Source organism: Malania oleifera, chromosome 12 (assembly GCF_029873635.1).
Source record: "Malania oleifera isolate guangnan ecotype guangnan chromosome 12, ASM2987363v1, whole genome shotgun sequence".
In the NCBI taxonomy this organism is placed as follows: Eukaryota; Viridiplantae; Streptophyta; class Magnoliopsida; order Santalales; family Ximeniaceae; genus Malania; species Malania oleifera.
The window spans coordinates 49,972,722-49,990,495 of record NC_080428.1 but is presented as its reverse complement, the minus strand read 5'-3'; the positions used below and the strand labels follow the sequence as shown (position 1 = coordinate 49,990,495).

General features: G+C 38.0%; 1 protein-coding gene across 1 annotated transcript; it reads right to left on the bottom strand.

The window, feature by feature from the left end:
• Positions 1 to 300: 300 nt before the first annotated feature.
• Positions 301 to 780, bottom strand: LOC131143915 (secreted RxLR effector protein 161-like). Its single transcript, XM_058092270.1, has one exon. It carries the CDS (start codon positions 778 to 780, stop codon positions 301 to 303), a length of 480 nt encoding a protein of 159 aa, XP_057948253.1.
• Positions 781 to 17,774: the final 16,994 nt, after the last annotated feature.

Here is a 17,774-nt window from a genome sequence, read left to right as displayed (position 1 = left end):
TTTCAAAACACTTTGGATTAATTGAGTGTCTAAAGGGGTTTCAGACATCATCGTTTAAAAAAAAAAAAAAAAGAGTTGTCAATCACTAGAAATCATTGTGCTTGTTAAGAAACTCACTTAGCTTCAATTCTTATCTTTGAAAGTGTCTCAAACTTATGTAGTTCATTAGCGAGTCCATCCAACAAGGTGTTACAAATAACTTTAATCCATAAAATCTTATAACCCAAGATCATCATGTTATTCAATTAAGAAAACTAAACGTAGAATAAATAACTGGACAAAATTCCGCAACAAAATTCCTTAATTAGATGCCTTGTAGCATGCTATAAATTTTGATCCCATGGTCGAAGGAGCTGTGAGAGTCTGCTTAACACTCTTCCATGAAATAGCACCTCCAGCTAGTAGATAGATATAGCTTGAATTGGATCTCTTGCTGTCTTGGCATTCAACGAAATCATAATCAGAATACCCAATGATCTCAAGTTGATCTGATTTCCTGTAGGTGAGCATGTAGTCTTTTGTTCTCTGAAGATACCTCATAACCCTCTTGGCTGCCTTCCAATGATCCAATCCTGGGTTACTCAAATATCTGCCTAAAATTCCAACTATGTACGCCAAATTCGGACGCATACATACCTGAGCATACATAAGACTCCTTACAACTGATGCATAAGGAATCTTCTGCACTTCTTTGTTTTCAACCACAGTCTTGGGGCATTGACTAAGACTGAACCTTTCTCCCTTAGTTATGGGTGTATCTCCTGGGTGACAGTCTTTCATGCCAAATCTAGTAAGTACCCTTTCGATATAGCTCTTTTATGATAACCCAAGTATACCTCGAGAGCGATCTCGATGTATCTAAATTCCCAATACAAAATAGGCGTCTCCAAGATCTTTTATCTCAAAATTTTTGGTCAGAATTCTCTTTGTTTCATGCAATAAGCCTATATCACTACTCGCCAACAATAGGTCATCGACATACAAAACCAGAAATATAACCTAACTCTCATTGACCTTATGGTATATGATTACGCGTCAAAGTTGTATAATTAGGCATTTAAATTCATGCATTAAAATTAAAATTTTAATTAAATGCCCAATTATGTCCAATATTTTAATTAGTGAGCTCATTTGATAAATTTTAAGATAATTATCCTATTTTTGTCGCAAACTTACATATAATCATGTTTAATTATTGCAGGATAAGTTTTGGAGATTAAAGGAGCCCCAATGCATGCATGCATTTAATGTGGGCTGTCGCGTGAGCTATTGACAAGCTGAAGGCCATGTGCGTGTGTTAATGAAGCTACCAAGCACTAAGCTTCTGAGTTTGAAGCCATTCATGTATAAATAAAAATAAATGAGAGTAGCTCGTGTTAATGTGGACTATATTTGGAAGTCGGCCTTGGAAAAAGAGGTGTAAGTTGTGCTTCATACTTGATGTGACCACGTGGAAGAGGTCCATGCGAAGGCTGCCATCATGCGTGTGTGGGCTACGTTGGAGATAAGCCTATGCAGACCGATGTGAAGCATGAGTGCTGGGTTACATATACAGAGGCCTTTGTAGGCGCTGGAATGGAAAAGAAAAAAAAAATAAAGGGAAGGCCGGGTCATGATGTGACCCGTTATCGGCAGTGGTCGGCTAACCATTATCGGGTCCCGCCTTTGGGCTACACAACCCGTTATGGGGGGTAATACATGACATTAGTTAGCTATTCATCTTAGGTAAATTTTAGAATTACTAGTTATATCAGATGATTTTATGAATAGTGAAGTACAATATGATTTAGTAAACTATGAAATTGTATGTTTACTTAGTTATGTTATTATCGGGGTTTTCAAGCATGCATTATATACTGTATATTTATTATAGCACCTAAATATTCATATTACCATACAGCTGTATTTAGTTTATTTCCCTTAGTGAGAGGTGTCTCACCCCAGCTTAAACCATTTCAGGGAACCAAGAAAGACAGGCGGACCGAGCCCGCCATTGAGGCAGTATTACTACCCAGCTAGGAGGGTGAGTTTTTGAACTAGGGTCAGTAGGTTTTTGATGTAAGACCCTAGATATAACTTTTGATGTTTTGGGAATTGTATATTTAAATAGTATATGGTGGAATGTAAGTACTTTGGTATAATGTGTTATATGGTTTGGTGAATGAAATTTATATTTACTACTGCTTAGGTTTCCGTTGTGAATGACAGGTGTATCCCTGTTACCCACGAGTTTCAGGTTGAATTTATTGAATTGTTAGTGATGGTATCAGGGTGTTTAATATGATTAATTATGTAGTAAGTTAAGCAGGTCGTTACGGGTGGCCTACAGGATTGCGTTACCCCCAGTGCTCTTGAGGATCCATGATGTGTTTCACTTATCCATCTTGAGGAGGTACATGCTAGATCGTCACATGTGATTAGTTACGAATCTGTAGAGATTGTGGATGCTCTGGCGTATGAGGAGATACCTGTTCAAATTCTGGACCGTAAAGTTTAGAAGCTACGTACCAAGGAGATACTATTAGTGAAGGTACTATGGCGGAATCACGCATTTGAGGAAGCTTCTTGGGAGTTGGAAATGGAAATACGCCGGAAGTATATGCAGTTGTTCTAATTAGTAGTTTTGATAGCAGGGTCAGTATGGGTATGTATGTATGTAGGTAATACTCTGTTATCATAATAGTATTGTGTGGTTAGTCTCTAGGAGAGTTTTGTAACATTGTGAGCTCCCGAGACAATGTATGTATGTAACCATGGTATTCCTCCGCCATAAGTGAGGGTATGTATGTATTTGGGACAGGGCTACTATGTGGGTGGCTACCGACTCTTTCTAAAGTTAGGTATGCGTTTGGGTATGTAGTTGAGTTGGTAAATGAGATTTTTCAAATTTCGAGGATGAAATTTTTGTAAGGAGGGAAGGTTGTGAGAATCCGACTTGAGGTGTAACATCCTTAAAATTCGTACCATTTTTTTAATATAATAATAACAAATTACTCCAATATTTGAAATTAATGGGCACCTCTATGCAGCGGGAAACATAAATCTTATAACCACATATACATATATATATACAATACCAGAATCCAGTATTTTCAACAATAGCTACATAGTACTTCTCTTTCTCCAGTGTCAACTACCCAAAAATACAAAATCCTACACAAACTTACCCTCTAAACCAGGGTAATCAATATACTCTCTATCTGCGAGCCTGATCTGCTAGCCCAGCTAGCTTACCTTAAAAATGTTAAAGTCATAGGGTGAGTCGACGCTCAGTAAGTGGAAATATGCTATTATTAGTGTGCGGAACTAAGTTAAGAATACTGTTTAAATAACAACTAAACTGTAATACAATAATAAATCTGTAAAGCATATCTTTCTTTTTACAATTTAAAATATAACTGTATCATCTGTGTTTTCTACTTTTCATACTGCTAATATCATACTATACTCATCATATATTGTAAAGCTATATACATATACATAACTGTGCTTTATCCCTGGAACTCTGTATGTCATGATTTAACCCCTCATGACAGGGTTGTGCGGCCCGTAGGCAGGACTTAATTTGGTCGGCCCTCCAGATAAGTCAATATACTCTACGCTACCTCAGCCCGGCCAAACTGCATCCACTCCTAGGCTTGGGACTGGCTGCTACCTCGTCAAACCGACCCCCTTCACCCAATGAATTGGGAAGCTGCATACTCTCTGAGCACTGTCGACGGTACCCACACACTATCTAAGATATGTGGTTGCACTCTATCTGTATATAGCAACGATACTGTGCTTTGTATTCTTTATCTGTATCTGTCTATAATCTTTCCTCAGGGATTTGATACTATATATATATACTTTTTTTTTTACTGTTTTCATCATGTTTCCAAAATTACCATAATGCTATCATTCTGTGCTATGAATACTGTAATTTCTGTATACTGTATCTGTAGCATCTTGATGCTATCTCTGTAGATCTATCTGTATACTCTGTCTATATACTCTATCTGTGTACTCTGTATGTTATGGTAATAGGAAACATGACATACTATAAATACTGTGTATACTGTTCTGTATAAAGCTGTAGTATTTACTGATCTGAATAAAACTATAATATACTATTCGAGTAAACATCTATATACATATATATTTATATATATCTGTTTTGTGAAACTATTTGAATAAAAGCTGTATATGTACGTATATCTTTCTGTATAGTCTCTGTGAATATATGACTATATCTGTATGTTATGTATAACTTTATATACTGGAAAAACTGTATAAAGTCTACATCAAATATTATCTGCTCAGGCCACAAATGCTTTAAGAACATATATTCTAAAAACTACATAATAACCGGTATACATACATATTGGTAAATTTTCCATTAACATATTCAATTTCCTAGCATAGCATATTTCCCTTAGCTTAGCTCTGGAAAGCCCCTACTAAATTCTGGACCTATACCCGCAGAGTTCTCCACTAAACGCCCTGAAAATCAATTCCCCAAGAACAAAACATTAGTATTTTCTTACCTACAACATTTCTGATAATTACGAGAAAGACATAATCTGAATAAAATGCCTTACCCTAAATTTGGGATGATTTTCAAACGAATTTCCCCCACGATCAGCTCTAGCAGACTTGCAGAGAACTTCGGCAGGAGCGTCGTGGTGGCCTTAGATCTTCAATCCAGCGAGAAACAGAGCCGGAATAGAAGAGAGAAGGGGTAGAGGACGTTTTTAGAGAAAGAGAGAGAGAGAGAGAGAGGGGTTTCTTGCACCAATTCTTATCAAAAATCCGGGTTTTGGCAATTTATAGCCCTGGATTCGTCTATAAGACACGTCATCTCATCAACGAGTCTTTAAGGAATTTCGTTGATGAACTTCCACCTCGTCGACGAATTTCAGACTACCCCAAAACCTCTATCGGTATTTTCTAGTCGACGAGGCCTGACTTCATCAACGAGGTCCCATATGCGCTTGTCGACGAATTCCCTGTGTTCATCGATGAGGCCCTATGTAAGAGTTTCGGGTTATTCCATCCAAAATGCAATGTCAAGTTCGTCGATGAAACCTGTTGCCTCCTTCCGTTTCTGTTTCCATTTTCCATCTCTCTTTAATATTTAAATATCATTATTTTTCGGGTCGTTACATTCTCTCTTCCTTATAAAATTTTGTCCTTAAAATTTACTATCCGTATCTCCATCTGTACACTTTATCATCCTGTAAAGGAAAAAGGGTCTACTTATTTTATTTCCTGCCCTCATTTGTGGCGGAGAATACCGTGGTTACATTTATGTTTTGAGAAATTACACATATAAAACTAAAAACTATCTACTCACTAGATCCATACATGTGTCTGCAAAAGAAACTTATCTAACTATTATACTTTACCAGAATACCTCTATACCTCTTAGAACAACTATGGGTATCTCTGTCTGATATGCTCCTCGAGTTCCCAAGAAGCTTCCTCTATAGCGTGATTCTTCCAAAAAACTTTAACTAACTGTATTTCTTTAGTGTGTAGGGTCTGAACCTTTCACCTACTTCATCCCAGAAGAGAGGAGAGCGACATCTCCTTCCATACAATGCTTCATAAGGTGCCATGCCGATGCTAGCCTGATAGCTATTATTGTAAGCAAACTCAACTAATGACATAAACTGAATCCAACTGCCCCCAAAATCAAGCACATAAGCACAAAGCATATCCTCTAATGTCTGAATCGTCCTCTCAGTCTGACCATTTGTTTGGGGATGAAAGGCAGTGCTAAAAGCTAACTGCGTACCCATAGCCTCCTGAAAACTTTTCCAGAATCGTGAAGTAAACTGAGGATCTCGGTCCGAGACTATGGATACTGGGACTCCATGAACATGAACTATCTCCTGAACATATATCTCTGCCAGTCTATCCATGGAATAACTGATTTTAATAGGGATGAAATGAGCGATTTTTGTCAGACGATCTACAACCACCCAAATCGCGTTCAGTCCCTGTCGTACTAGTGGTAATCTTGTAATGAAGTCCATTGAAACATGGTCCCATTTTCATTCTAGAATAAATAGTGGCTGTAACTGTCTTGCCGATCTCTGGTGCTCAGTTTTAACCTGCTGACACGTCAAGCATTGCTGAACAAATTCGGCTATCTCTCACTTCATTCCACTCCACCAGAAATACTCTCGCATGTCCCTGTACATTTTAGTACTACCGAGATGGACCGTGTATAGGGATCTGTGAGCCTTCTCCAATATAGTTTTCCTGATCTCAGTATTTGCAGGAACACATAGCCTAGTACGGAATCGTAGAACTTCGTCATCTGATATGCTGAATTCCTCTCCCTGACCATCCCGTACTCTAGCAATCACCTTTGCCAACTCTGCATCATCGCCCTAAGCTGCTTTAATCTTCTCATATAGTGTAGGCTGAACCACTAGATTGGAAATAACTGCCTGAGGACTGTTCTCTATCAATTCTATACTGAGCCTCTCCAAATCCATCAAAATTGAGTGTTGAATCTCCATATCTGCCAGTACGGGTCCCCTTGATTTCCTGCTCAGAGCATCTGCCACTACATTCGCTTTTCTTGGGTGGTAACTAATCGTGCAATCATAGTCTTTAATAAGCTCTAGCCACCTTCTTTGTCTCATATTCAACTCTTTCTGGGTAAAGAAATACTTCAAACTCTTGTGATCCGTGAAAATCTCGCACTTTCCATCATCTAGGTAGTGCCTCTAGATCTTAAGTGTATACACCACCGCAGCAAGCTCTAAATCATGGACAGGATAATTCTTCTCATATTCTTTAAGCTGCCTAGATGCATATGCAATAACCCTTCCATGCTTCATAAACATGCATCCAAGACCCTTCAAAGAGGCATCACTGTATATTACAAAACCGCCCTCCCCTGATGGAATAGCTAATACTAGAGCTGAAACTAACCGTTGTTTTAACTCTTGAAAACTTTGCTCACAGTCATCAATCCATTCAAATTTTACATTTTTTTTCGTAAGTCGTGTTAATGGACATGATAGCTTGGAGAAATCATCCACAAAGCGCCGGTAATAACCTGCTAATCCCAAAAATCTCCTGACTTCTTGAACATTTCCTGGCCTTTCCCAACTCACCACTGCCTCTATTTTACTTGGATCAACTGATACGCCTGCTTCTGAGATCACATGGCCGAGAAAAATGACATGTTTAAACCAAAACTCACACTTCTTAAATTTTGCATATAATTTCCTTTCCCTCAATATCTGCAACACCAGCCTCAAATGATGCTCGTGCTCCTTAAAACTCATCGAGTATACCAGTATATCATCAATGAACACAACCACAAACTGGTCCAAATACTGATGAAACACCTGATTCATTAGATCTATAAATACTGTTGGTGTATTAGTCAACTTGAATGACTTCACTAAGAACTCGTAATGCCCATACTTGGTACGAAATGCGGTCTTCGAAATATCTTCTGCTTTAACTTTCACCTGATAGTAGCCTAACCGCAGATCAATTTTAGAGTAAACCTAGGTCCCCTGGAGCTGATCAAATAAATCATCAATCCGAGGGAGTGGATATTTATTCTTGACTGTCAATTTATTTATTTCCCTATAATCGATGCACAACCTTATGGTTCCATCTTTCTTTTTCATGAACAGAACTGGTGCTCCCTAGGGCGACACACTGGGCCTGATAAACCCCTTATCTAGTAATTCCTGTAGCTGATCTTTCAGTTCTTTCAACTCAATTGGAGCCATACGGTACGGTGCTTTAAATACTAGTGCAGATCCTAGCAACAAGTCTATAGTGAACTCAATCTCATAATCAAGCGGCAACCCAAGTAATTTTTCCGGAAATACATATGGAAACTCTCTCACTATTGGTCTATCAACTTGTCTCAATGCTTATTTTGGCAATTCTTTTATGTATGCGACATACCCCTGACAACCATCCTGTAGTAGTCTCCTCACCTGAATAGCCGACACGAGCTGCGGCGAGGTACGCATGCGTGAATCCGTAAATCTAAATTCTGGCTCACTCGGGGGTCTGAAAATTACTTCTTTCTGATGGCAATCAATACTAGCGTGATATATAGCTAACCAATCCATACCCTGTATCACATCAAATCCCTTCATATCTAGGACCACAAGATCGGCTAAAAGCACTCTCTCCTGAATATTTACTGGAAAATTCTGAAGTACCCTCCTGCATCTAACCACAGATCCCATCGGCATACCCACAGACAGTTCTATATCTAATGGTTGTGTCTCTATTCTAGTTATTTTCACATATCCCGCTGATATAAAAGAGTGGGTGACACCTGTATAAAAAAAAATAATAATTTTATATGGCAAAACAGTAAGAGTACCTGTGACCACGTCTCTAGTTGTTTCAGCGTCTCTCGGTGTTAATGCGTAGACCCTCACCAGCGCAGTGTTCCTCTGCTGACTACTGCGAGGCCCCTGATATCCACCTCAAAACGGTCTAGGAGCCTGTGCATAATTCGATAGCGTCTGACATGATCGAGCCATATGACCGGGCCTCCCACATCGATAATAAACATTTTCCCCCAGTTGGCACTCACTAGGATGTCTCCGTCCGCATCTAGGACAAATGGCAAGAAGCTGTCCACCCTGAAATCCCCTATGCTCTACCATCTGCCTCTAGCTTCCGCAAAATCTACCTCCTTTCCAAGGGCCTCGGCTGGGACCCGCCTGAAAGCTCGAGGGCGCAGTCCTCTTCCTCTGACTCTGTGTCTCCATCTCTTTAGATAGACTCTCCTCCGCTATAGTGGTTCTATCAACCAATTCTGAAAAATCCTGGATCTTCAGTACCACCACCTGTTTGTAAATATCTTGCCTCAGGTTCCGCTCGAACATTCTGGCCTTCTTCACTTCATCGGGGACAATATATGGGTAGAAACGAGAGAGCTCGATAAATCTCACCGCATATTGCTGGATAGTCAATGATCCCTGGGACAGGCTCAGAAACTCCTGTACTCGAGCCTCTCTAATTGAGGCAGGGTAATATCTATCGAAGAACACGTCCCTGAAACGAGCCCAGGTCATCGGCACTGGTATAGCCCTCTGCTCCTCCTACAACCTGGTGGCTGCCCACCATCTCTCGGCCTCCCTCGCCAGCCTATTCATAGCATATAAAACTCTCTGCTCATCTGTGCAATGAAGTACTGTCAGAATGTTCTCTATCTCCTACACCCAGTTCTCAACAACCGCAGGATTAGTCGCTCCGGAAAAAGCTGGCGGATTCATCTTCATAAATTTCTCTATGGTACATCCCTGAATTGGAGATGGACCTCCCTACTCTTTAGAGCTCCGTGCTATCTCAGCCATAACTTGTTGAGCCACACTACGAAGCACAACATCTGAATCTCCACCTCCTATGCCAGAAGGACCTGCTCCATCATCCCCACTAGCGTGAGCACTATTGCCTTCTGGGTCCATCTTGAAAACACATAGAATACCGTTTCAGAATTCTATTTCTCTACAACCCAACTTATTCAACTAAAACTCCAAATTCTCTATTAACCATCCCTCATGATTCTAACCCCAAAATCCACTCCTGTAACCCAAACACATGACTCGTCGATAGTTTACTATGGTTTTCCTGAAATCGTCACCTTAGGAAAAACACATAAACTATTACGAAATCTTGTATCTAGATTACAGAATAAAACCCCAAATCTTTTTCCTATATTCTGGTGTTGTCTTCCGCTGCACTCTAGAGTCTACAGAACCTAACAACCTAGGCTCTGCTACCAAAATGTAACATCCTCAAAATTATTACCATTTTTTTATTATAATAATAACAAATTACTCCAATATCTGAAATTAATGGGCACCTCTATGCAGTGGGAAACATAAATCACATAACCACATATACATATATATACAATACCAGAATCCAGTATTTCCAACCATAGCTACATAGTACTTCTCTCTCTCCAGTGTTAACTACCCAAAAATAAAAAATCCTACACAAACTTACCCTCTAAACCAGGGTAATCAATATACTCTCTATCCGTGAGCTTGATCTGCTCGCCCAGCTGGCTGACTTGAAAAAATGTTAAAGTCATAGGGTAAGTCGACGCTCAGTAAGTGGAAATATGCTATTACTAGTGTGTGGCAACTAAGTTAAGAATATTGTTTAAATAACAACTAAACTGTAATACAATAATAAATCTGTAAAGCATATCTTTCTTTTTACAATTTAAAATATAACTGTATCATCTATGTTTTCTACTTTTCATACTGCTAATATCATACTATACTCATCATATACTGTAAAGCTATATACATATACATAACTGTGCTTTATCACTAGAACTATGTATGTCATGATTTAACCCCTCATGACAGGGTCGTGCGGCTCGTAGGCGGGACTTAATTTGGTCGGCCCTCCAGATAAGTCAATATACTCTACCCTACCTCAGTCCGGCCAAACTGCATCCACTCCTATGCTTGGGACTGGCTGCTACCTCGTCAAACTGGCCCCCTCCACCTAGTGAACTGGGGAGCTGCATACTCTCCGAGCACGGTCGACGGTACCACACACTATTTGAGATATGTGGTTGCACTCTATCTGTATATAGCAATGATACCGTGCTCTATATTCTTTATCTGTATTTGTCTATAATCTTTCCTCAGGGATCTGATACTATATATATACATATATACTTTTTTTACTGTTTTCATCATGTTTCCAAAATTACCATAATGCTATCTTTCTGTACTGTGAATACTGTAAGCTCTGTATACTGTATCCGTAACATCTTGATGCTATCTCTGTATATCTATCTGTATGCTTTGTTTATATACTCTATCTGTGTACTCTGTATGTTATGGTAATAGGAAACATGGCATACTATAAACACTGTTTATATTGTTCTGTATAAAGCTGTAATATTTACTGATCTGAGTAAAACTATAATATACTATTCGAGTAAACATCTGTATACATATATATGTATATATATCTATTTTGTGAAACTATTTGAATAAAAGTTGTATATGTACATATATCTTTCTGTATAATCTCTGTGAATATATGGCTATATCTGTATGTTCTGTATAACTTCATATACTGGAAAAACTGTATAAAGTCTACATCAAATATTATCTACTCAGGCCACACATGCTTTAAGAACATATATTCAGAAAACTACATAATAACCGGTATACATACATATTGGTAAATTTTCCATTGACATATTCAATTTCCTAGCAAAGCATATTTCCCTTAGCTTAGCTCTGGAAAGCCCCTACTAAATTCTGGCCCTATACCCGCAGAGTTCTCCACTCAACACCCTAAAAATCAATTCCCCTAGAACAAAACATTAGTATTTTCTTACCTATAACATTTCTTATAGCTATGAGAAAGGAATAATCTGAATAAAATGCCTTACCCTGAATTTGGGATGATTTTCAAACTGACTTCCCCCACGATCAGCTTCGGTAGACTTGTAGAGAACTTCGGCAGGAGCATCGTGGTGGCCTCAGATCTTCAATCCAACGAGAAACTGAGCCGGAATCGAAGAGAGAAGGGGTGGAGGACGTTTTTAGAGAGTAAGAGGAGTTTCTTGTGCCAATTCTTATAAAAAATCCAGGTTTTGGCAATTTATAACCCTAGATTCGTCGATGAGACACGTCATCTCGTCAACGAGTCTTTACGGAATTTTTTTGACGAACTTCCACCCTTTTCGACGAATTTGAGGCTACCCCAAAACGTATCTCGATATTTTCTCATCGACGAGGCGTGACTTTGTTGACGAGGTCCCTTATACGCTCGTCGAAGAATTCCTTGTGTTCGTCGACGAGGCCCTATGTAAGAGTTTCGGGTTATTCCATCTAAAATGCATTCGCGTTCGTCGATGAAGCCTGTTGCCTCCTTCCGTTTCTGTTTCCATTTTCCCTCTCTCTTTAATATTTAAATATCATTATTTTTTAGGTCGTTACATGAGGTATGTAGATTGAATAAATGAAAACGGGTAAAGAGGTAAATTTTGCAGGCTTCGTTGACGAAGTCATTGCTCTCGTTGACGAAGGCCCTTATACTCTTCGTCGTCGGAATTCAGAGCCTTGTCGAAAAAAAGATACCAAATGCGTTGTAAAATATCGGAATAGGGTTCGTCGCTGAAGGAACCGGCTCGTTGAGGAAAGGTATAGATGATTCATCGATGAAGGTGCCGATTCGTCGATGAGGTTGGCCGGGTCAAAGGGGCTATATGTATCCTATTGCTTTTCTTAGTTGCTAGGAAACCTCAAACTCTGTCTCTCTCTCTCTCTCTCTCTCTCTCTCTCTCTCTCTCTCTCTCTCTTCGATTCTTCGTTGTTCATTGCCTAATTCGATGATCCAAACTTATTGCGTAGATTAGGGGAGGAATCTCTTCAATAGTGGATCGAAGAGTCGTTTCAAGGATTTTCGGGTTTTGACCCAAAACCGAGGTAAGGGTTCGATTTCAGTTTCGTTTCGAAATATGTGTAGTAGTAAGAATTATAGTGATGTATAGTTCTTCGTTGTTTAGGTTTTGGTGACTCGGTTCGTAGTTTTGGACCCGTAGAGTTCATACTTTGGTATTCGGGAAATGGTAAAGGGATTCTGTTTGGATCAAGTTATTTTTAAAATCAGGATCGGTGAACTTGTAGTTTACGATCGTATATATGTTTTGGTTACTTATTTAGGGAATCTATTGGGTAAAAATGCGGGATTTTTGGGTATAGTTTTCGGGAAAATTTGGAGGTTTTAGGTATCATCTCTATTTGGTTGGAGAATTCATATATGGTATTAAAACTGTAGTATTGAGATGACCGTACCTATATTTGTATTAAACTGTATTCTTGAACTGAAAACAATATGATTTGCTGTATACCAAATAAGTGTGGAATGAACTGTTGTATGTAAATGTTTCAGGTTTTGTAAAATAGCTAGAGGTGGCTAATTGCCGTATGCTGATGAGTATAGGGACATGAGTTCCAAAATTGTTCTAGGTTTTGTAAATTAGCTAGGGGTAGCTAATTACCGTGTGCTGAATCAGTTAGGGGTGGCTAATTACCATACGCTGACGCCATGTTTCGGCTAATTATTGTGGGCGAGAGTGTCCGACTCTATATTTGAGGGTGTGAAATATCGCCTGTTCTTTCTGACTAGTCACTGATGGGTGTGTGCTACATCGTAGTTGCAACGATATCGCTGTGAAGCTTCGCTTATCATAGGTTATCGGGTGCTCATATTGGCAACGTTATCGCTATGAGACTTCGGTTATTGCAGGGTAATTGGGTTCTTAGTGTAACAACACTAATCGTATGTTTGGGTATCGTATGTACTGGAATGGATTTGTGAAAAATACTAGAACTATATTGAAATGTATTGTACTGTATTGTATTGTGTTATGTTTTACGTCGAAATAATACTCGTATGTCACACACTAATATAACCTGCTTTCTTCCTTACTAAGAGGTGTCTCACCCCGAATATACAAATATTTTTTTTTCCAGGTCTTTTGGGTAGTCGAAACTAGCATCCTAGTGTCTGGAAGTGGGGGTGTCAGTTAGCTGCGTTTAGTACCTGTGTAAGTACGAGTCGGGTAGTCATTGTTAGGTTTTGTAGACACCTGGAGTATGTACTGTAATTTTGGGAACGTATATTCTAGTTCTATATAGACTCTGGTATGATATGATGTATGTATAGAAAGAACATTTTCTGTTACGTATTTGATGAGTTTGGATATGTATGTGAAATGTGTATGGGGTTTACACGTACCCTACGGGGTCGGACCCTCATTCAAAGTAGTATCATGTACGTTTTAATTGATACAGAGATAGGTTAGGTTACTATATTCACACTTGGGACCCATCTGCAGGTTCGGGGCGTGACAACCTTAGCATCATCTTCATTGGACATTGTGCCCCTAAATGCTTCTGGAATAGAGCATTTCATGATCATTAGGCTTATGCAATTAGAACGCTCCCACCTCTTCAAGTCCCTCTTCATATTAGAGGTACTTGTATTCGTAAGGGCGGCAAGTCGTTTTGTCTGTAGCGCAAGATCTAGATCCATACAACCTAGAACAATCATGATGCTCTCCTTCCAGTTGTTAAAGTTGGAGTCATTAAGCAGTGGTATGAAATTTATGTTGACAGAAATCGTAGTAGCATATGTAGTAATTAAATGCAGAACAAAACCAAATAACATACTCAATCATAATATACAAGTCATATTATATTCCTAAATCACTTTCATATTTACATGACTGGTATATTAACAAATAAAACTGGGCCTCATCTAAAGATACCTAGTACAACATTAATATTTTATCTTTGGACAAAAATATTAACTTGTTAGTGGTATCCTTCATGCAGTGATCAAATACTTACAATAAGTCCTATCAAATAACAAGCCTTTCTTTGGATTGACTTATTATTCACATGGATAATCTAACAATTGTAATGTATTTATTACCACAATTATTCAAGTTGTTTGACCTAACAATGAAGTTCCTTTGGGTCGATCATTACTCGCACAAACAACACACATACGTCCCTAATGTTTCAATATAAATGCATCTACATAATAGAGGTTACTTTGACAATTTATTACTTCAATATACTTATACTGAAACACTAGACATACACAAATTACCTGAAAAAGAAATTTTTTTTTTCTACACAGGCGCTGAACCTTGAAGTGTAATGCCCCAAAAATAATTATTATAGGAGGATGTAGTGATTTAAAAATAATAATAAAAAAATTAATTACAAAAATAATAAAATAAAATAAAATAAAATAATTATTTAATTAAAGTAATTAAATAAATGATATGGAAAAAAAATTGAATTAAGTGATGTGTGTGTGTGTGTGTGTCTATATATATATATATAATGTCACGTCACTCACTCTCTCTCTCTCTCTCCCTCTCTCTCTCTCTCTCTCTCTCTCTCTCTCTCTCTCTCTCTCTCTCTCTCCTCGTCTCCTCTCATACTCTCCTTATTTTCTCAGCCAATATTCGGCCGATCGGAAAAACAAAGATACCATTGGGTTCCTATCTCCGCCACTGACATTCTTACTAGCGGATTTGTCATAGGAGCGGCGTAGGCATATCTCCTGGGGTAAGCTAAATTCCCACTCTTACCTCAATTTCTTATAAATCTTAAGTTCAATTGACGATCGGACACCACCACGAGAATCTAGAGATGATTCTCTACAAGTCTAGTGGAGCGAATTTCTCGTGGGGTCGTTGTAGGCATAACCCCAAAATTAGGATAAGGGGGTTATTAAGGGGCTAATTATTATTTAATTATTGTAGATTTAGAAATGTTTTGGATATTCTGAGGTGAATTAGGGTCATTGAATTTAGAGTTCGGGTAAGCGCTGCGGGTGTAATTTCGGGACCCTGTGGGCATAGTTCAGGAAAACGAAGGTAATTTAATTATTTTTGAGTTTAACAATTTATTTAGGTTATTGGGAGCCTATGAAATGTTTTATGGAAATTATGTTGGAATTCTGTTGAATGTTCTGGGGAAATGAAAATTATAGATTTTGTGCTGGAAATGCCACGGGCTCAGGATTGAACCGTGTGGGCATCTTAGTAAGTCATATAAGGGGATAAACTAATTCAACTTTTTTTTCATAAAATTAATCATTATTTTGTAGCATTTAATTTCAAGAAAATATGTATACTATATAATTATGTTTGGAAAATACCGAAGTTGAACAAAGATATGATTTTAATGGGTTACTAGAGAATATAATTTTAGAACAGGTTTTATGTTCCGGATATTACCCATTTCTATGTGGCATGAGTATTATTTATCATGAAAATTATCTCAATAGAATATCACGTTTTCCCAAAATTATCATGTATTTTTAGTTTTTAGGAAAATTATTAAACAGTATAGGAACTATGACTTTATGAATATTACATAAAATAGTGCAAGAAATTCATGTTCAGTATATTACGATATGCCGGCGCAGATGCCGAGATTACGTGCTATGTTAGATCGGCGCAGATGTCGTGATTCATGTTGGCGCAGATGCCATATTCATGTATGATATTACAGAATTCATGAAATATTATCATGTTAGATATTATTATGAAATATAAAACAATTATGTTCAGTTTATGAAACATATTATATATTATCAGAACCCGGATGGTATGACATAGTTCAGTTTTTAGGAGCACGGTACCGTATCTATGTATTCAGAATTAGATAGTGCTACCACACAGCTAGTAGTATGGGAGATGACAGTTGATGTGGCTTCAGTGTAGAGTGGTGATGTTCCCCTGGCAGTCTGGGACCAGGTGGGGTAGACCCATCGTACATATAGACTTATGTTTGATTTAACATGGTCGATTAACCATTGCTAGGTCCCGCCTTCGAGCCGAACAACCCATTCATGTGGGGGTAAGACATGACATCAACTAGCTATCCATCTTGGGTGTTATTTCAGTATAGTACAGTTATATAAGATCCTTTCCATGTATAGTATGCAATATGGTATATTATGAATTGACAAATCATGTTTTACTTAGCTTAGTACAGTTAGACTTTTCTAGTTATGTTTTATGTATTATTTATATGTATAACACGAAAATACTCATGTTGCCACACACTGATACTAGTTTATTTCCCTTACTAAGAGGTGTCTCACCCTAGCATTAAAACATTTTGAGAAATCCAGGTAGAGAAGAAGATAGAGCTCTGCGACAGTAGAGTTGAACTGTGCTACCCTACCAAAAGGGTGAGTTGTTGTGTCAGGGTCAGATTTATTTTGGGAATTGGCCCTACGTTACTTTTAGTCTTTTGGTGGATGATTATATATATATATATAATTAGAAGATTTAATAGAACTTTGATATTGTGCTTTATTGGATGGTTATATGTAAATTACGTTTCTTGCTGCTTAGGTGTCAAAGTTGGTTGGCAGGTATGTCCTCGGTACCCACAGGTCTGGGTGGACCAAGTTTATATTAGTATAATAGGGAAATAGGGTAATTAAGAATGATGTTATGTCTTTATGTGAAAAAAAAAATAAAAAGAAAAAAAAATATAGTAAAATAGGCAGGTCGTTACATGAAGTCCTTTTATTTTTATTTTTTTATTAGTCGGCGGGCCCTGAAGAATTTCCTTAATTTTTTTTCTATTTCAATCGGAATTACTCCAAATTGATCCCAAACCTTGAAAATCGCAAATTAGGGCTGGAAAAAAAAAATGATTTTAAGCATGGTGAATAAAATTCCTTTAACCCTAAAACATGCTGATCCATAAAATCATGCAATAGCACATCAAATCTAGGTTTTCTTTAAACTTTATCATGCAAAACCTAGATCTAGAATTTTAATACAATCAATATCACTCCTTTATCAGATTATGTACAGTTTCTTAATCAACAACATGATTAGGCTCTGCTACCATTTGTTAGAAATAACTTTAATCCATAAAATCTAATAACCCAAGATAATCATGTTACTCAATTAAGAAAACTAAATACGGAATAAATACCTAAATCCATAGATGTGTCTGATTTGATTGCCCAACAACCTTTAGCGGAGAGTTTTGATCTTCCACAGTCAAATCTTTAAGTGTCTCACTTGTGTTTTTGTATTTAGATGGGGAAAAGAAAGAATATAAAAATGCTTCTTATTTGACTTGGGGTGTCACGCCCCGAACCCGGAAATGGGACCCGAGGGTGAAAATATAATCTAACCTATCCCTGTATCATACAAATCATCACAGATACAGTACAAAGGATGAGGGTCCGACCCC